We start from the raw sequence: 17,500 nt of genomic DNA, 5'->3' as shown, positions 1-17,500 counted from the left end.
GATTGGTTGTGTGATAAAAAGTTGGCTTCCAAACCATGTGATTTTGGGATTAATCCCACTGAGCTGCAACTTGGGTGTCTTCTACTATAGAACTATGAATATATTTACGTACGTGTGTGTGTGTGTGTGCGCGCGCGCCCTTGTTTCTCACTACCGCGGTTCGGTAACGAGCTTGAAGATGATTTACCTCTATGGCCGTGATTCAATGACTAAAGCAAGTGAGCGATAAAATACATACGTGCATAAATATATTCATTGTTCTATAGTAGAAGACACCCAAGTTGCAGCTCAGTGGGATTAATCCCAAAATCACATGGTTTGGAAGCCAACTTTTTATCACACAACCAATCTAAACGTATTTATGTGTGTGTGTGTGTGTGTGTGTGTGTGTGTGTGTGTGTGTGTGTGTGTGTGTGTGTGTGTGTGTGTGTGTGTGTGTGTGTGCGTTTATAAAACTTTAAGGGTGTGGAGTGGAGTGAAAGCATTTGAAGAGGCCAGGATGATGCAAGCAGGGCTCAAGAGACATTTAAGGAAAAAGGTGAAGACTGAGAAGGTGAATGACAAGGACCTTTTTGTGTGCACAGTCTGTGACAGACCATGTCTGTCCTTGGCTGGCCTCAAATCTCACCTGCGAACCCATGGAAAACAAACCTCACCCAGCTATTCTGATTATATGTCTGTGCACACGTTTGAATGTGGTGTGTGCCAGAGGGTTTGCAAATCCAATGGGGGTCTTAAAAGACATGTTAGGATCCACAATGAGCAGAACTTACTTGCAGGCATTGGTAGTGCAAATCAGAGGTGCAATCTGTGTGGGTGTTTTTTCAAAACACTGTCTGGTTTAAAAAGCCACATCAGACGCCATGAAAGGGCTAAGGTGTAGGTGCAGGAGGTGGTCAAACTCTGTTTAAGGAGTAGACAACCACCATATATATATAGGGTGTATGTATGTATTTTATCACTCATATGTATATATTTATATATATACTGATCAGACTTACTGTACGTTGTTTACACTGCTGATCCAAATGATTTCCATCTATTTGTTGTAGATCTCAAATGATGTCACTCCTCTGGCCAAGCGGGCAGGCCAATATTTGCCCATTTACAACTGACAGACTTGGCTATATGAAATGACGTGCTTTACGAAAAAACACAATGCAACCTCGATCTTCCAATCGTGGGCGCTATACCCTAACCACCAGGCCACAAGCCTTCTAACGAATGCACACACACACACACACACACATGCCTACACACATATGCATATACACACATACATGTATGCATACTTATATACATATATACATTCATTCATACATACAAACATGCATACATGGATTCATATATTTATACACGCATACATATATACACAAACATACAAACACATCTGTATAATTTCATTCATACATATATACATATACACACATACACACACATATATATATAGGTACACATACATGCATACACTCATACATACATATACGCGTACATACATTCATACAAATACATACACAGCTGCATAGACACTCATTTATACATACACACACACATACATACATACATACATATATACACACACACATACATATGTACGTACATTCATACATACATACATACATACATACGTATATTCATACATACATGCATATATACATATATACATACATACATACATACATGCATATATGCATACATGCATGCATACATACATACATACATACATACATACATACATACATACATACATACATACATACATAAGACAGTAATATCGATCTGAAGCGCAGCGTCTCTTGGATCGTGATCGGTACATCACATTACACTTTGAATGCTATGTATTTGGAATCCGAAAACAAGGGATTGCCACAAACAACTAATAAACAAAAGAGATGGTGAAGAGCTTGGAGTCCCGAGGTGTAACAGAAAATTTAGATTATGACATTTTTCCATGAACAGCAGATTGCTACTAAATAAGTAAAACAGTCAGTGACACCTTTGGAATTCCAAGATGCAACCGAAAATGTATATTATGTCATATTTCTGGGAAAGACATCACACATGTAGTTAGCAACAGCCACCAAAATATCATCATCGTACAATGCCACAGGGAAAGAAGATTCTCCTGGGATGAATATAGAGAATGTCCTTATTGTTCAATATATACGCAAACGTTAGCACAAAGAATTTCGGTGGAACACTCTCATCAAAACTTTTATCATATGAAAACATAGCAGGCCTGATATTGTTGTTTGGGACAGATAAAAAATGTATATACCGTCATAGAGATCAGCTGTCCTACTGATGTGAATATCTCTTTGAAAATCAGAAAGAAAGGGAATAACTATGGACAACTACTTCGAAACATCGAGCTTCTTTATTCAGATTATGAGTTCACGTATATACCAATAAAAAAATCAACCAACTATCTCGCACATTACAAATACAATCTGTAAGTGTAACAGCAAAAATATGCAAGACTTTTTCTCAAGTATCGAACGTAACATTGTAACATTCCAGAGATGGAGTTTTGTACCTTTGTTAGAAACCAGCTCCTTCCTCAAAGGAACAATTTAAATAATTAAAAATAGGACAGACAATACATGCTATAACATACGAGGGGGGCTCATAGATTAATGTTAAGAGATTTTTGTTGAGGATCGTGAGATTTGTCGTTCGATTTCCGGACCAGGCGGTAAATTGTGTTCTTGCGCAAATCATTTCATTCCATGTTGCTCTGTGATCACTCCGACATATGGTTTGTGGAACGCCCTGGTGGAATGAATGAGTTAATAATGTACAATACAAGCATTTGATCACTATGAACAAAGCTGGTTGTTCAGCAAGGAATTAGAGAACCATCTTTGTTGGAAACATATGACTGCCATCAATCAATATATATATATATATATATATATATATATATATATATATATATATGTGTGTGTGTGTGTGTGTGTGTGTGTATGTATGTATGTGTGTGTATATATATGAAACGAGTTAAGTGTTTAATCTTTGGTTTAGTTCAATCACTCCTAATTTCTTTTGGGAACGATGCAAACTAAATAAATTATTACGCCTCCCAGAAATTTCTATGTTCTTTTCTTCATGTGTATTTTCGTGTTTGTTATTTCTATATTCTGTTTCATTTTTTAGTGGTTATTTTCGGGATCGCTAGGGTGAATGTCTCCTAGACTACGATACGTGAAAAATATTAGAGTGCTTGTTGATGATGATGAAGATAATGATTGTGATGGAAAGGATGATCATGATGATGAGGATGATGTTCCCCAAGATCATTGAAGATCACAAGGTTTCATGCTACTACTACTACTTCTACCCACTACCACCACCACCACCACCACCACCACCACCACCACCACTAATAATAATAATAATAATAATAATAATAATAATAATAATCTTTTCTACTGTAAGCAGAAGACATGATATTTTATAGGAGAGGGAGAAGATTACGTCCACCCTAGTACTTGATTGGACTTATTTCATCGATCTCAACAGGTTGAAAGGTAAAAACGATCTCAGACCATTTTTGAAATGCCGCTAAACATTTTGTCCGAAGTGCGAAAGATTCTGCCAGCTCGCAGCCTTAATAATAATAATAATAATAATAATAATAATAATAATAATAATAATAATAATAATAATAATAATAATAATAATGTTTTAAAATGTTGGCATAGTTTAGAGAGGAGGGAAAATCGATTACGTAGACCTCAATAACGAAAAGATGGAAGGCAAAGTGGACCTGGGAAGAATATGAACTCAGAACGAAAACACAGAATGTAATAATTATGATAATAATAATCCTTTCTACAACAGACGCAAAGCCTGAAATTTCAAGGGAGCGGAGATAGTCGATCACATCGATTCCTGTACTCAACTGGTGGTCATTTTATCGACGCCGAAAGAATGAAAGGCAAAGTCGACTTCGGCGAAATTTGAATTCAGAAGGTAAAGACGGACGAAATGCCGCTAAGTATTTTTCTCGGCATGCTAACGATTCTACCAGCTCACCACCTTAACAACAACAACAATAATAATAATAATAATCTTTTCTACTATAAGCACAAGGAGACCTGAAATTTGAGGATAGTCGATTAGATCGACTCCAGTGCGTAACTGGTATTTAATTTATCGACCCCGAAAGGATGAAAGGCAAAGTTGACCTCAGCAGAATTTGAACTCAGAACGTACTAACGGGTGAAATACCGCTAAGCATTTTGCACGGTGTGCTAACGATTCTGTCAGCTTGCCGACTTAATAATAACAATAATAATAATAATAATAATAATCCTTTGTACTGTAGGTACAAGGCCTTAAATTTGGGGGAGGGGGAATAGTCGATTTAATTTATCGACCCCGAAAGGATTAAAAGCAAAGTCGAACTCGGCGGAATTTGAACTCAGAACGTAGCACCAGACGAAATACCGCTAAGAATTTCGCCAGATGTGCTAATGATTCTGCCAGCTCACTGCCTTGATGATGATGATGATGATGATGGTGATGATGATGATGATGATGATGATGATGATGATGATGATGATGATGATGATGATGATGATGATGATGATGATGATGATGGCAACAACCATGACAAGAGAGGAAGGGAAGGAGGAAGGAAAAGAAAAAAAGCGAAGAATAGGAAAGGGAAGTATACAAGTTAGGATGGGAGATTAAAATAATTTTCTATTTACTATTAAATTTTTAACCTCACATTAATGGTTAATCAAATTAATTTCTTTTTAAAGACGTAAGTGACAAACCTGGCATTCATCGCTTTTGATATTAAATGATAATGGAGTATATGATCTATTGCTGTAAGAACTAGAAACATATTATATGAGAAAATGGGTGTATAATACATATGTAAGGAGATGAGTATTTAATACGGAGTCCATTGCATAATTTGAAAAGCTGAAAGTATATTTGCGATGTGCATATAAGATAGCCGACTACATAATTTGAGCCGTAACAGTACAATATATCACGAGTCTGTGTGTGTGTTTGTGTGTGTATATGTACATATACATATGTGTATACACATGCATATATATAAACATTTAAAGCAACACCGGTTGTCGATTTGCAGTGTGACACAAATGGAAACACAAAGACATATATAGCGGACCTTCAGATAACTTCCGTCTCACAAATCTCATCACAAGGCTTTGCTCGATCCGGAGCTAAAAATACAAGAAACCGAATCCATCCAAACCATAAGGCTATGCCTGCATATATATATATATATATATATATATATATATATATATATACGGCGGTTCGTCAAATCAGTTCAGTAGAAGTAAAAGCAGGCGTAAATATAAGTACTTCTAAGTGCTTCATCCATCTAACAACAATCCTTCCAAATTACTTTACTATAAGTTCCACGTGCTATATATATTTTTGAACCATTCTTTTCCAATCCTGTCTACTTTCTCACATATTCATTCCAATACTACATAATCTTCTATGCTCAACTGTTATTTTCAGATCTTACATGGAACCTTTTTTCTTTTTATTGACTTTGTAACTTATCCTCTGAACTTGTACCTGTTTTATGTAAAATAGCATTTCACTCTGTAGTTTTTACAGAATTCATTTCAAATATCCCTTTCATAATCATCTCTCCCTTCCGTAAAAACATTCCGACGTGCTTCATATATATTTTAACCATTGCTTTTCCTATCCACTCTGCCTTTATGCAAACTCTCCTGCATTCAATATATTTTTTTTTCATTTACGTAACATTTTGAATTTTCCTCTATTTTTTGTAAATCTCTAACTTTTTCTCTGCACTCGAACCAATTTTTGTCATCTACTACATTATCTCCATTGTTTTCTCCGCATCACTCTCATTTTTACCACATTTGCATATTACGTAACTCTACTCACCTCCACCTAAATACTTATGCCTCTTACCACTCACACACTTCTGCTTATGTTCCTGTCCTTACATAGCTACACTTTCATTTTATCTCTCTTTATATATATATATATATGTGTGTGTGTGTGTGTGTGTGTGTGTGTGTGTGTGTGTGCGTGTGTGTGTGTGTGTGCGTGCGTGTGTGTGTGTGCGTGTGTGTGTGTGTGTGTGTGTGTGTGTATTGAGTAAGTATATAGAAGGGGAGGTAAACAGATATGTAAATAAACAGATAGGTACATAGGTAATACGGACGGACAAGTTCACACATACAGAAACTCAAATACACAAAAAGAGACAGAAACACATGACCATATATACACTCACACTCCACACACACTCCACACACACTCACACTCCATACACACGCAAACTCGCAGAGTAAAGCTGCTTGGCACATATGGAGGTGCACATCTATACATAACAGACATGCGTAAATAATCACACAAATTCATTACACAAAAGCACGCTCAAACACTCACACGCAAGGAAGCACAGATACTCACGCAAATATACAAACGCACACATATACAGAAACATAGATGCATACACACACATACAAACTCATCAATATGCACAATACATACATGCTTACATACACACATACATACATACATACATACATACATACATACATACATGCATACATACAGTTGTGCATGCTTAAGCACAAGTGCACGCTGGCGCGCACGCACTCGTACGCAACAGAATTCCAAAGAGACATATTGAAACGCAATTCCGATAACAGACATCCATTGACAAGGTGGCAAAAGCAACGAAAATTTTGGAAGACAAAAAAAAATATAATAATAAATAAGTGGAAGTTTAACCGGGTTGTATATTAGATATATTAGGAAGAATGACTGTCTCATATATATTATATATATATATATATATATATATATATATATATATATATATATATATATATATATATAAATTAAATTATAATACAGGGTATCAAGAGATACCACCACGCTGAAAAAATAGCAGTCAAATCCTGACTCCAAAACCACAATAAATGTCCGCAAGGCACGATTAGCGAAGACGAAGACCAAATAAGATAATTTCAAATCCTGGATTTCTGGCTTTATATAAATTAGTTTTGTCGGTGTATTTACTGCGCTGATATCCTGTCCGGGATCGCACGAGAAGTTGTTTAGGAGGGATATTTAAGCTAGTCGTGTGCATACGTGCATATATATGTATGTATACGTCCGTATATGTAAGTATACTGTTTATATGCATGTATTTGTATTTATGTACTTGAGTATATTTCACTGATGAAGGCAGAGCATTTATGCAAAGCCAGAAATCCAGGATTTGAAATTATCTTATTATTTTACTGGTTTATTTGGTCTTCGTCTTCGCTAATCGTGCCTTGCGGACATTTATTGTGGTTTTGGAGTCAGGATTTGACTGCTATTTTTTCAGCGTGGTGGTATCTCTTGATACCCTGTATTATAATTTTAAATAATTATTACTTTTGATGGTTTTTATTCCCATGCTGACCACTTGATAAGATCAATATTTTAAATACCGATCTTATCCTTATTTATATAAATATATATATATATATATGTGTGTATATATATATATATACATATATATATATATATATATATATATATATATATATATATATATATATATATATATATATATATATATATATGTATGTATATACACACATATATAGTTATGCTTCCTAATACATCTAACACATTAGCTCACTTCCGCTGCTTACAGCAATGCTTGGAAGGAACACACACACACACACACACACACACACACACACACACACAAATTGATATAAATAATATATATGTATATATGCATATATGGGTACAAGACGACACCAACAGTAAACAACATGGAATACGAAAACAAATTAGTTCAATACGCAAACAACGAGAGAATCTTTGTATATATATATATATATTTGTAGAATGTTGAAAAGGAACACACGAGTTGATATATATGAAAAAAAAAGGTAGAAAATGCTAAAATAAATTTATAAAAACATTTCAGTACCGGTTTCAGTCATTGAGACTTTTTCAACTGTAAGTATGGAAAGCAATTAAATTTGGGAAAAATTAAACGAAAACTTTTTTAAAAGAATATTTGCATAGTGTTCATATAAAACTGGCATTTTCTTTGTTTCTGCCTGTTCGTGTTTCTCTTGTGGATTCGTGGTCGTTGAAATAACGAAATAGGAGTTAAAACTGATACGCTAAATTTGATAGTTTTTTTTTATAAGAGCACTAGGAAATATCCCATCCACAAATAAAATTATCTTTTAAAAAGCACTAACTAAATTATGGTTGGTAGAAAAAGTTTAGTCAGAGTAGCCGCCATTAGCTTCCACCACGACCTCACGACGCTCCGGAACTTGGTGCAGGCATTCCTCACTGTGTCCCTGGGAAGATCTTTGAACACCTCTTTAATCTTGGCTGCCAGTTCAGCCTTGCAGGCAGAGCAGTGGGTATCTTACTCAACGTGCACCAGATATAGAAATCCATGGGATTACAATCGGAGGAATCAGTTAGAAGACCAAATGCCGGCTCTGGTGAAATCGTAGAAATACTCAGAAAGCCACTTCTTATTGTCTCCGAAAATATGGCAAGGATCTAAATTGTGCTGCCATATGTATGACATTAAAACAATAACGTTCTCCAGCCAAGCATTGACCACAATCTCCAATAGCTTCACATAGCCATCTAAATTGAGATGAAGGTCCTGTTCAAAGATGTGGGGATTTATTCCGAGGTGTGGATGCGGACAGAACGCCTAATGTGTGCGTCGATGCTGGTCACGTCTTCCTAGTCACCGTTGCAGCTCTTCACGTCACATCTCAACCTTTATAGTGTTCACAAAGCATTGAGCAGCAGTCGTTATGTTGATATCTGGCAGAAACGTTAGCACGCCGGGCAAAATGGTTAACGCCATTTCTTCTGTCTTTATGATCTGGGTTCAAATTCCGCCGAGATCGATTTTGCTTTTCATCCTTTCGCGGTCGATAAAATGAGTACCAGTTGAGCAATAGCGTCAATTTGATCGACTTAGCCACTTCCCTGAAATTGCTGATCAATATTATGATGGCCTCCAGTCTTCTATGTTTGCTAACGTTTTCTCAACTACAATTTTAACCTTTATGCCCTGCGACGCCTTTGACTGTTCCTCCCTAAAGCTGTACCTTCGCATGCTTATAAAAATAGTACATATGTTGTAAATCATAAAACAGTACATCATAAACTACATGTTACATATAGATGACGAATGGATAAGTCTAGAGATGAATCAAAGGTTGATATTTGTGTGGGCGACGCTGGGAGTTTACGGCAATTAGGTCATTGCTGCATTGGAAAACTGTGCATCAGAAATAGGAAATGAGAAAGACAGAATGAAAACAAGATACTCTGCTCTTGTATGATTTGAGAGGATGCTGTCGGTGTATGAAACGTTAAGCGGATGGATGCCATATGTGCGAGGTTGCACGGAGATAGGGGTGTCTGTTTTGACTGAAACCCATATTGCTGCAGAGAAAACCAATACTCTTTGCTCCAAATTTGTCAAATGATTCGCACGACATTTATGAAAGAGACATGTGAATATGAGGCCTCTACTAGTGATCAGGAAAACTGATGACTGAGTTAAGAGAGACGTGGACATGTGAGTCTTACTGGTGCATAGGAAAAATACAGAGTAAATTGTGCGGGGAGTAGTTCGGGATTGTTTCTATCACATCTGTCGAGTCACTTGCCACACTTCACAATGTCCAAATTTTAAGGACGTTACTTGTGATCACAAAGTATGGAAAGTGATTTAAGATGGTCAAAGGTCTTTGATTCCACCAAGTTTGTTATCTTTCTCCCATTCCACGCTTATGAAAAAAATACATGGAATTATGTCCTGCTCTATAACCGGGTCTTTAAGGGCCTTACTTGTAACTACGGGAAAGATAGAATAATGAAAATGTTTACGGAAAGAGTGATGTTTATTCCCAACAAATTTATCAAGTGGTGCTGGTATTGCTTTGTGGTTTTGAAGTTAGCTTTGTAATTCCACTGAGCTGCATCTTGGTCAAGTGTCTTCTATTGTGGCCCGGGGCCGACCAAATCCATGTGAGTGGATTTGTTGACAAATTACACACATATATGTATGTATGTATGTATGTATGTATGTGTGTGCATGTGTGCCCGCGCGTACGTGCGTGTGTGTGTGTGTGTGTGTGTGTGTCTTTGCCTTTTACTTTGTTCTCAACCACAGCTTGGCAAGCAGAAATGGTTTGTTTAGGTCGGCGTAACTTTGTGGTTCAGCTTTGTACATTGTCAAGTAGCGTTAATCCACAAACCTTCGGAGAATTAGCATATCGGCCGCTTGCATTCGAGATCGTAATTTTTCGGTCATTAACCCAACATTCATAATTATAGCTGAGCATAGTCACAAAACCGAGTTGAATATAACAATTTTCGCTCTTACCAAACTCTTCTATTCTTAGGGTAGAATTCTGAAGCGAGTGCATTACTACGTCTGCACCTGCAATTCTTGTATACATTTATTTACCCCATGCTCCCCGTCAGTCAGGAATACGTCTCTGTGATACTTAAATGTTTCTAACGGTCTCAGTGATGTTCCACTAACATGCAGAGTGCTCTGGAAAGAGTTTAATAAAGAGGGCTTGTGCCACACCGTACTTGCAACACTCATCCGTACATGCAACACTCAATAGCAAACCCATACAGTACCTGATGAATATCACTTTCTGATGAGCCAAGTAGCACCAAGGGATTATGCAGATAAAGAAATATTTAACTGGAATATCGGGGGTGGAAATAGAAGATAGCTTGTTGAAATATTGTATTTTAAATGTCATAAAACTAGTGAGAGTTTTTTTCTCACCACTACCACCACACTGCATCAAGCACCTGGGCTTCTCAACATAAATTTCATATGTGATCGCTTTTCTTCGAAATTTAACAGCCTCTGGGTTTGTTTATATATATATATATATGTATATGTATATATATATATATATATATATATATATATATATATATATATATATATATATATATATATATATATTATATTATATTATATTATATTATATTATATTTATCTTATGATATTTACTTTACTTTATATTATACTCATTTATTGTGCTTTTAATTATTAATTTTTCTATATGTGATAGTGGATTTTCATCGATGAGTTCTTGAAAATTGGTTATTTTCCCTAAAACTATATATATTTTATATATACTTTATCTATAAGGCTCAATTTAATTTTAATTTTTTATAAATTGATTTTAATTGAGTTTTTTACCTGTAATTTTGGATTTTGTCCCTAATAATATTATTATTATATATATATATATATATATATATATATATATATATATATATATATATTACCATAATATATACTTGAAAAAGCTGACAACAGTGGAAGAGCTTAATTCATGTATTATATATAGAGCATATATATACATCATGAGATGTACTTATTGATAGAAATATTTATTGATAGAAATCCACAGCATACATAGCTTGGAACCGTCGCCTAGACCAGTGAAAATACCGGGCAACTATCTGGTGTCTTTTGCAATTAAGTATCTCATATGTTTCGAGAACAGAAATCCGTCAATTTATAAATGCCATTGCGTCATAATAAAGGCATAATCTGTCAAAAAAAAAACACATAACCATCAATACAGAATGTAGAAATTGATTTGATACTAAGCTGTAATGTACCTGACAATGAGGTAGATTACCTCTATATTATGACGAAATGGCACTTATAATTTGCTGGATTTTATGTTTTTGAAACATGTACTGAACTTTGTCGATTTTTATTCTTCATTTGTTTATTTATTGTATAGCATTCAGTACGAGTTGCTATTGAGTCTGTTGAGCTTGGACTTGTTTAGCGTTTGTCACCTTATCAAAATTATTCCACTAACTTTGATAATGGGCGAAGTGTGTCTTATATTTTGATTAATAAGCTTTACTGATTAGCTTTTCCTTCAATCCTTCTATACAAGACATATGTACTCTAGATTCTAACAAACAGTTGACCGCGATCTACATGATCCGCTGAAACGTGTGTGTGTGTGTACGTGTGCGCGCATATATGTATGCATGTATAAAGTACGTACATATTAAAAGATGCAGGCACAGTGCAAATGATCCAAAGAATGCTGCACTTTATTTGCTCATACAAATTTAATGCATACTTGCATTATGCGAGAGTGAACATTGTCGAGGAAAAACATGTGTCCCCGAATTTTTGACCAGTCAAGGGGAACAACTCAGCTACACCTGACTTAGATTTAGCGAAAAAACTTGATAAAATTTGGTTAAGATTAAAATACGATATAATGTATAATATGCTTGAAGACAAAACAATAGTAAATAGATAATTAAATAAATTGCAATATTTCAAAAGCAATTTTAATAGATTGCAAAATAGTGAAATTGTTTATATGAGTGCTGTGTGTATTTAAGTATGTTGAGTGTGTGTATACGTTTGTGAGTGTGTATGCATGTGTAAGTATATGTGTGAACATCACATGGATTAAAGAAATGTATATATTGAATTTTTTCTTACCCTCAACAGAGTTTCCAATAGAATGTAAATGAGTAATATCCGGATATCTTCGATTCACATTGATAAGATATTTCCGCAACTCCGCATTTGTATGGTGTTTAAAATCCAATCTAGCTGCCGTCTGTTCAAATTGTACTAAAACTATTATTACTAAAGATAATAGAGACCCCACCATGGAAGGCAGTATATTTCGGAAGCAGTAATAAATCACTCCGTTTCGCATTCTGGACCCAGATCTGAGATTAAAAATAAGAAAAGAAAAGAATGTATTAGAGAGAGGAAAGTAATTCAAACATACTGATAACAAAAAGATAAATTCGTATTATTCAGATGGAAATGTTGTAGAATAGGCACGAGGTAAACATTTGCTATTTACATTTTCATATATGCTTATGTCATAAAAATATAGCCAAAGCAGATCGAGGATCTTGTTTCTACCAAAATTTACATATTTCTCTCATTCGACACTTATGAAGAGATGATTATATCCTGCTCGATAACCAATGTTTGTGAGTGGATCTGATAGAGGGAAACTGTATGGGAGTTCGTTATGTGTGTGTGTGTGTGTGTGTGTGTGTGTGTGTACACATGTATATATATATATCCTGGCACTCCGTCGGTTACGACACAGCCTGCTCGTGAAATTAACGTACAAGTAACGGAATACTCCATAAATATGTGTACCCTTAATGTAGTTCTAAGGGAGATCGAGCGTGACACAGAATGTGACAAGGCTGGCCCTTTGAAATACAGGTACTACTCATTTTTGCCATCTGAGTGAACTGGAGCAACGTGAATTTAAATATTTTGCTCAAGCGTAAAAGTGCGCTGCCGGGAATCGAACTCACGACCTTACGATCGTGAGCCGAATACCCTAAGCACTAACCCGCACGTATGTATGTATGTATGTATGTATGTATGTATGTATGAATGTATGTATGTATGTATACATGCATGTATGTATGTATACATACGGGTGCCTTAGCCGTGTGATAGGGTCCTGGGCAAATTAATGCATTAGACCATATAGTAATTATTTATTGATAGAAATCCACAGCATGCATAGCTTGGAACCGTCTCCTAGACTAGTGAACATACCGGGCAACTATCCGGTGTACCTCAGCGTTAAGGTGGCAGAGTTTATAAATGGACACGAACAGATAGGTACAGGTATGAGTTTGTGGTTAAGAAACTTGGTTCGTGACCATGTAATTTCATGTTCAGTTCCACTGTGTGACACATTGGGCATACGTCTTCTTATATGGCCCTAAGCTAACCAATAACTTGTGAATGAATATGATAGACGGAAACTGTGTGAAACCCCGTTATATCTCTTTACAACTATATGTGGTTGTATCTGTGGGCGTGTATGCGTTTCTGTTTGTCTCTCCACCGCTTGCTCCATAGAGCAACAAGAATCTAATAATCATGCATTGAATCCCAATGCTAACATCACGTAATCTTTGAAACTATTTTCTCATCCTATATCAAACCTTCTTAATTCCCTGCAGATATCTTTCTGCGAGCAAAGCAACGTTTCTCTTGGCTAAAATTTCATTAAAGTGTCATCAAGGGATATCGAGTAAAGAACGAGGAACCAAATTAGTAATGTGCATTAGACATCGGGTTTTGTCTGCGTGTGTCTGTGTACCTGTGTTAGTTTGTGATGTAGGAGACGAGCGGATTTTTCCGATTTGCGTTTTCAGTCAGTCTAAGTATAAATCAAATTATATATCAAACAGAAAAAAAAAAAATTCAATTAACAGCTAAAATTTTAATTAAAACTTCAACGCACTGTTGGGATTACTGTTCGATAAAAATGTGAATAAAACTTATAATCGGATATAAAGCCTACTGTGAGCCATTTTCACGTAATGTATGTGGCAATTTGAGACAAATTATGAAATACCTAAGCTGTAAATCTTGAACATTTAGAAGAATTATATTGATTTATTTTTCTCAGGAATATTTGGTGACCTTGGCAAGTATTAAACCAGGAAGGTTTTACTTGGAATGTATGTTGAATAAACACCAGAGCGTGATACCCAGCATGCACTGAATGGCTTCGCAGCTGAGTGCTGTGATGCAGGGACAGGTATAAGTATTGTGAAGACTGAGACATTGATTCTCTGAAAAAACTCTTCCCAGTGCACTGTGCATGTTAGTAGGGTATCATTATGTGGAGACGACTAAGGATCTCTGAGTCGTATTCATGAGTGAGAAGAAATATTAAGCTAAATTGTATGCTAGAATCGAAGATGCTGGCATAATAATGCGCAAACCCAGAATTTGATCTTCTGAGGAGATGTTTGTAAAGCAAAAGCAAGATAAGTTATCTTCAGTTCGGTTTGCTTGCCTTTCCTCAGCTATGATCATGAAAGAGTACGATCGTGAAAACAGTCATCCGAAATGAGATTTCTCCAAAGAGTTTGTGCAGTAACAATTCTCAAAAAGGTGCATGGTAAACACGAAGTCACTCCACGTCGAACTGCTGCGTCTTTGCATTGAGATGTCAAAGCTTCGGTACTAAGAACATGTGATTAGAATGTTGCAGGAAAGAATCGCAAGATAGATTCTTCAAACCGAGCCAACAAGCAGGAAACCTTGGGGTAGACAAAGAACGACATGGTTGAACAATATCCATTGTTCCGTCGGTGATGCTCAGGAACCCAGCCTGAAAGTCTCATGAGAGTTGATTTTGTTAGGCTCTGTGGAGAAGGTGCTCGAAAAATCTTCACTCACTTCCCTCCAGTTGTACAAGGTGGAGAAGATAGCGGAATGGATGTTAAATTCTTTTGAAAGGATCCAGAAACTGTAAAGTATATCACCTCAAGAAAACATTTTCATTTGAAAATTGTTAGCTGCTAATTTTTCCGAATTTCTTCGGAGCAATTTAAAAAGTCCCATGGTGTTTAATTCTGTTAACCTTGAAATTATAAAATCTATCTATCTAGGTCGTCCCTAAGGACGCACCAAGACTATTTCCACACGCTTTCCCCACTCACCTCGATATTCCATAGTTGTCCTCAGCTCCTGTACGCATTCCATACCAGTATCCTCCAGCAAGTTGTCGATATAGGTCATCTTCCTTCTTCCTCTCCTGGTTATTCCTTCTGCTGGTTGCCAGAGCACTAGCTTGTTAGTAATTTCATTGGTGTGTCTGGTGCAGTGTCCATCTCGAATCATCCTTCGATGCTGTATGTTCAATGTTACATTTGGTAGTCTCTGGTATAAGTCGGCGTTTGTTGTATGACTCTTCCAGGAGACATTGAGTGCCATCTAAGCATCCTTGCATAACAACCATCCAACTGCTTCTTCAATGCTTTAGTGAGCGTCCATGTTTCAGCCCCGTACAGAAGAACAGACTCCACTGCTGTCAGAAACAACCTCACTTTCAATTTCTTTGCTAACTTTGAACTTAATTTATGGCATGAGCTCCAGGCAAGAGCTTTCCTTGCTACGATGTCTTTTTCAGTACTTTGTGTCTACGCACCAAGGTATTAAAAAAATGCTCCAAGTTGGTTGCACCATAATTCTCATTTACTTGGTGTGTCTTGCGTGGCATAATGAATGTGACATATGTGACAAGAATTATCTTAATGACAACATTACATCTGGAAAGAATTTGTCCGAATATCGATATATGCTTGGACTTAAAAGATTGCATCATAAATTTACGAGTATGTAAAAATCTTGGCATTCTAAACATTTCTAGAACACGTTTTAAGGTGGGATTTATGAGAATAAGGTGTCTATAAGTTATAGTGGTGAAAGAGAGTGTTAAAATGTTGAAATGGGTACTCGGCGTCATTAACACTGTGGTGGTACATCGTATGTATAATTTAGGTTTAACTTTTTCTTTTTCCGTTTTTTAAGCTTCCACGCTTTCTATGCATTTCCTTCTCAACATCTTGCGTTTCTTCTCTCATTCAATTTTTAGTTCCTTATATGTGGACTGTGACTGATGACTATGTTTGCGGTATGTCTCAACATATGAAACTATTAGTAGCACACATGCATTGCGTCTATTAAATAATATTTATCTTTCACCAGATAGAGAACATTTTTTGTTGATCTTACCATCAAGAAACATTACACTATATATGTGTGTGTGTGTGTGTGTGTGTGTGTGTGTGTGTGTGTGTATGTGTGTGTGAATGTGTGAAAGCGCGCGCGCATACCTACATATGTATCTGTGTGTATGTATGTATATATATATATATATATATATATATATATATATATATATATGTATCTATGTATTCATATATATATACATATATATATATACATACATACATATGTATGCCTATATATAAAAAATGTTGTTTGTAATTTTGTTTGCATGAGCTGTCTGTGAGGTTGTATGGGATTGGTTCGGGGGAATGGTAGTATTGTTGCCTCAGATTGTTATGTGTGTGTGGGTGTCTATGGGTGTTTTGGTTAGTGATGTGTGTAACTCTAGTATGTGGGATGTTTCTTGATCTGGTGTTATTTTGTGTTGTTCTTGAGTTCGGTGGGGGCCAGTAATTTTATAACAATCGGAGGCAACAATACTACCATTCCCCCGAATCAATCCCATACAACCTCACAGACAGCTCATGCAAACAAAATTACAAACAACATTTTTTAGCCCCAGACCAGAGACACCAGGACACAGGCAGGAATCTGGTAATCAGGAAAAACCGAAGATAATCAATCTCTCAACCAAACCTCTTTCTAGCATAAAAATAGACATCCTCTCAAAAGGGCTAAAATTCACCCCAACTCCACGCAGACCCAACCAAAATTAAGTGAAGGACAGTATAACAGAATTCTGTAGAAAATTAAGACTCACAGAAGCATTAACCAATCACAACACTGAAGATGACTCACTAGTCAAAAACAAAAGTGAGCACATCCCACACAAAGGTAGAAGTAAAAATCTAGATGAATTCTGCAACC

General features: G+C 36.1%; 1 protein-coding gene across 1 annotated transcript in view; it reads right to left on the bottom strand.

The window, feature by feature from the left end:
* LOC106873734 (carboxypeptidase D) overlaps positions 1-17,500 on the bottom strand; it is a 235,135-nt gene that overhangs the window by 127,407 nt on the left and 90,228 nt on the right. Inside the window, exon 3 of the mRNA XM_052973529.2 lies at positions 12,557-12,792. Within this exon, the coding sequence (XP_052829489.1) occupies positions 12,557-12,779 (223 nt within the window). The 5' untranslated portion in view covers positions 12,780-12,792. The remainder of the gene's footprint in view (positions 1-12,556; positions 12,793-17,500) is intronic.

Source organism: Octopus bimaculoides, chromosome Z (genome assembly GCF_046866305.1).
Source record: "Octopus bimaculoides isolate indiv1 chromosome Z, ASM4686630v1, whole genome shotgun sequence".
NCBI classification, from domain to species: domain Eukaryota; kingdom Metazoa; phylum Mollusca; class Cephalopoda; order Octopoda; family Octopodidae; genus Octopus; species Octopus bimaculoides.
Note: the sequence above shows the minus strand (reverse complement) of the source record. Positions and strands in the feature narration are given on the sequence as shown.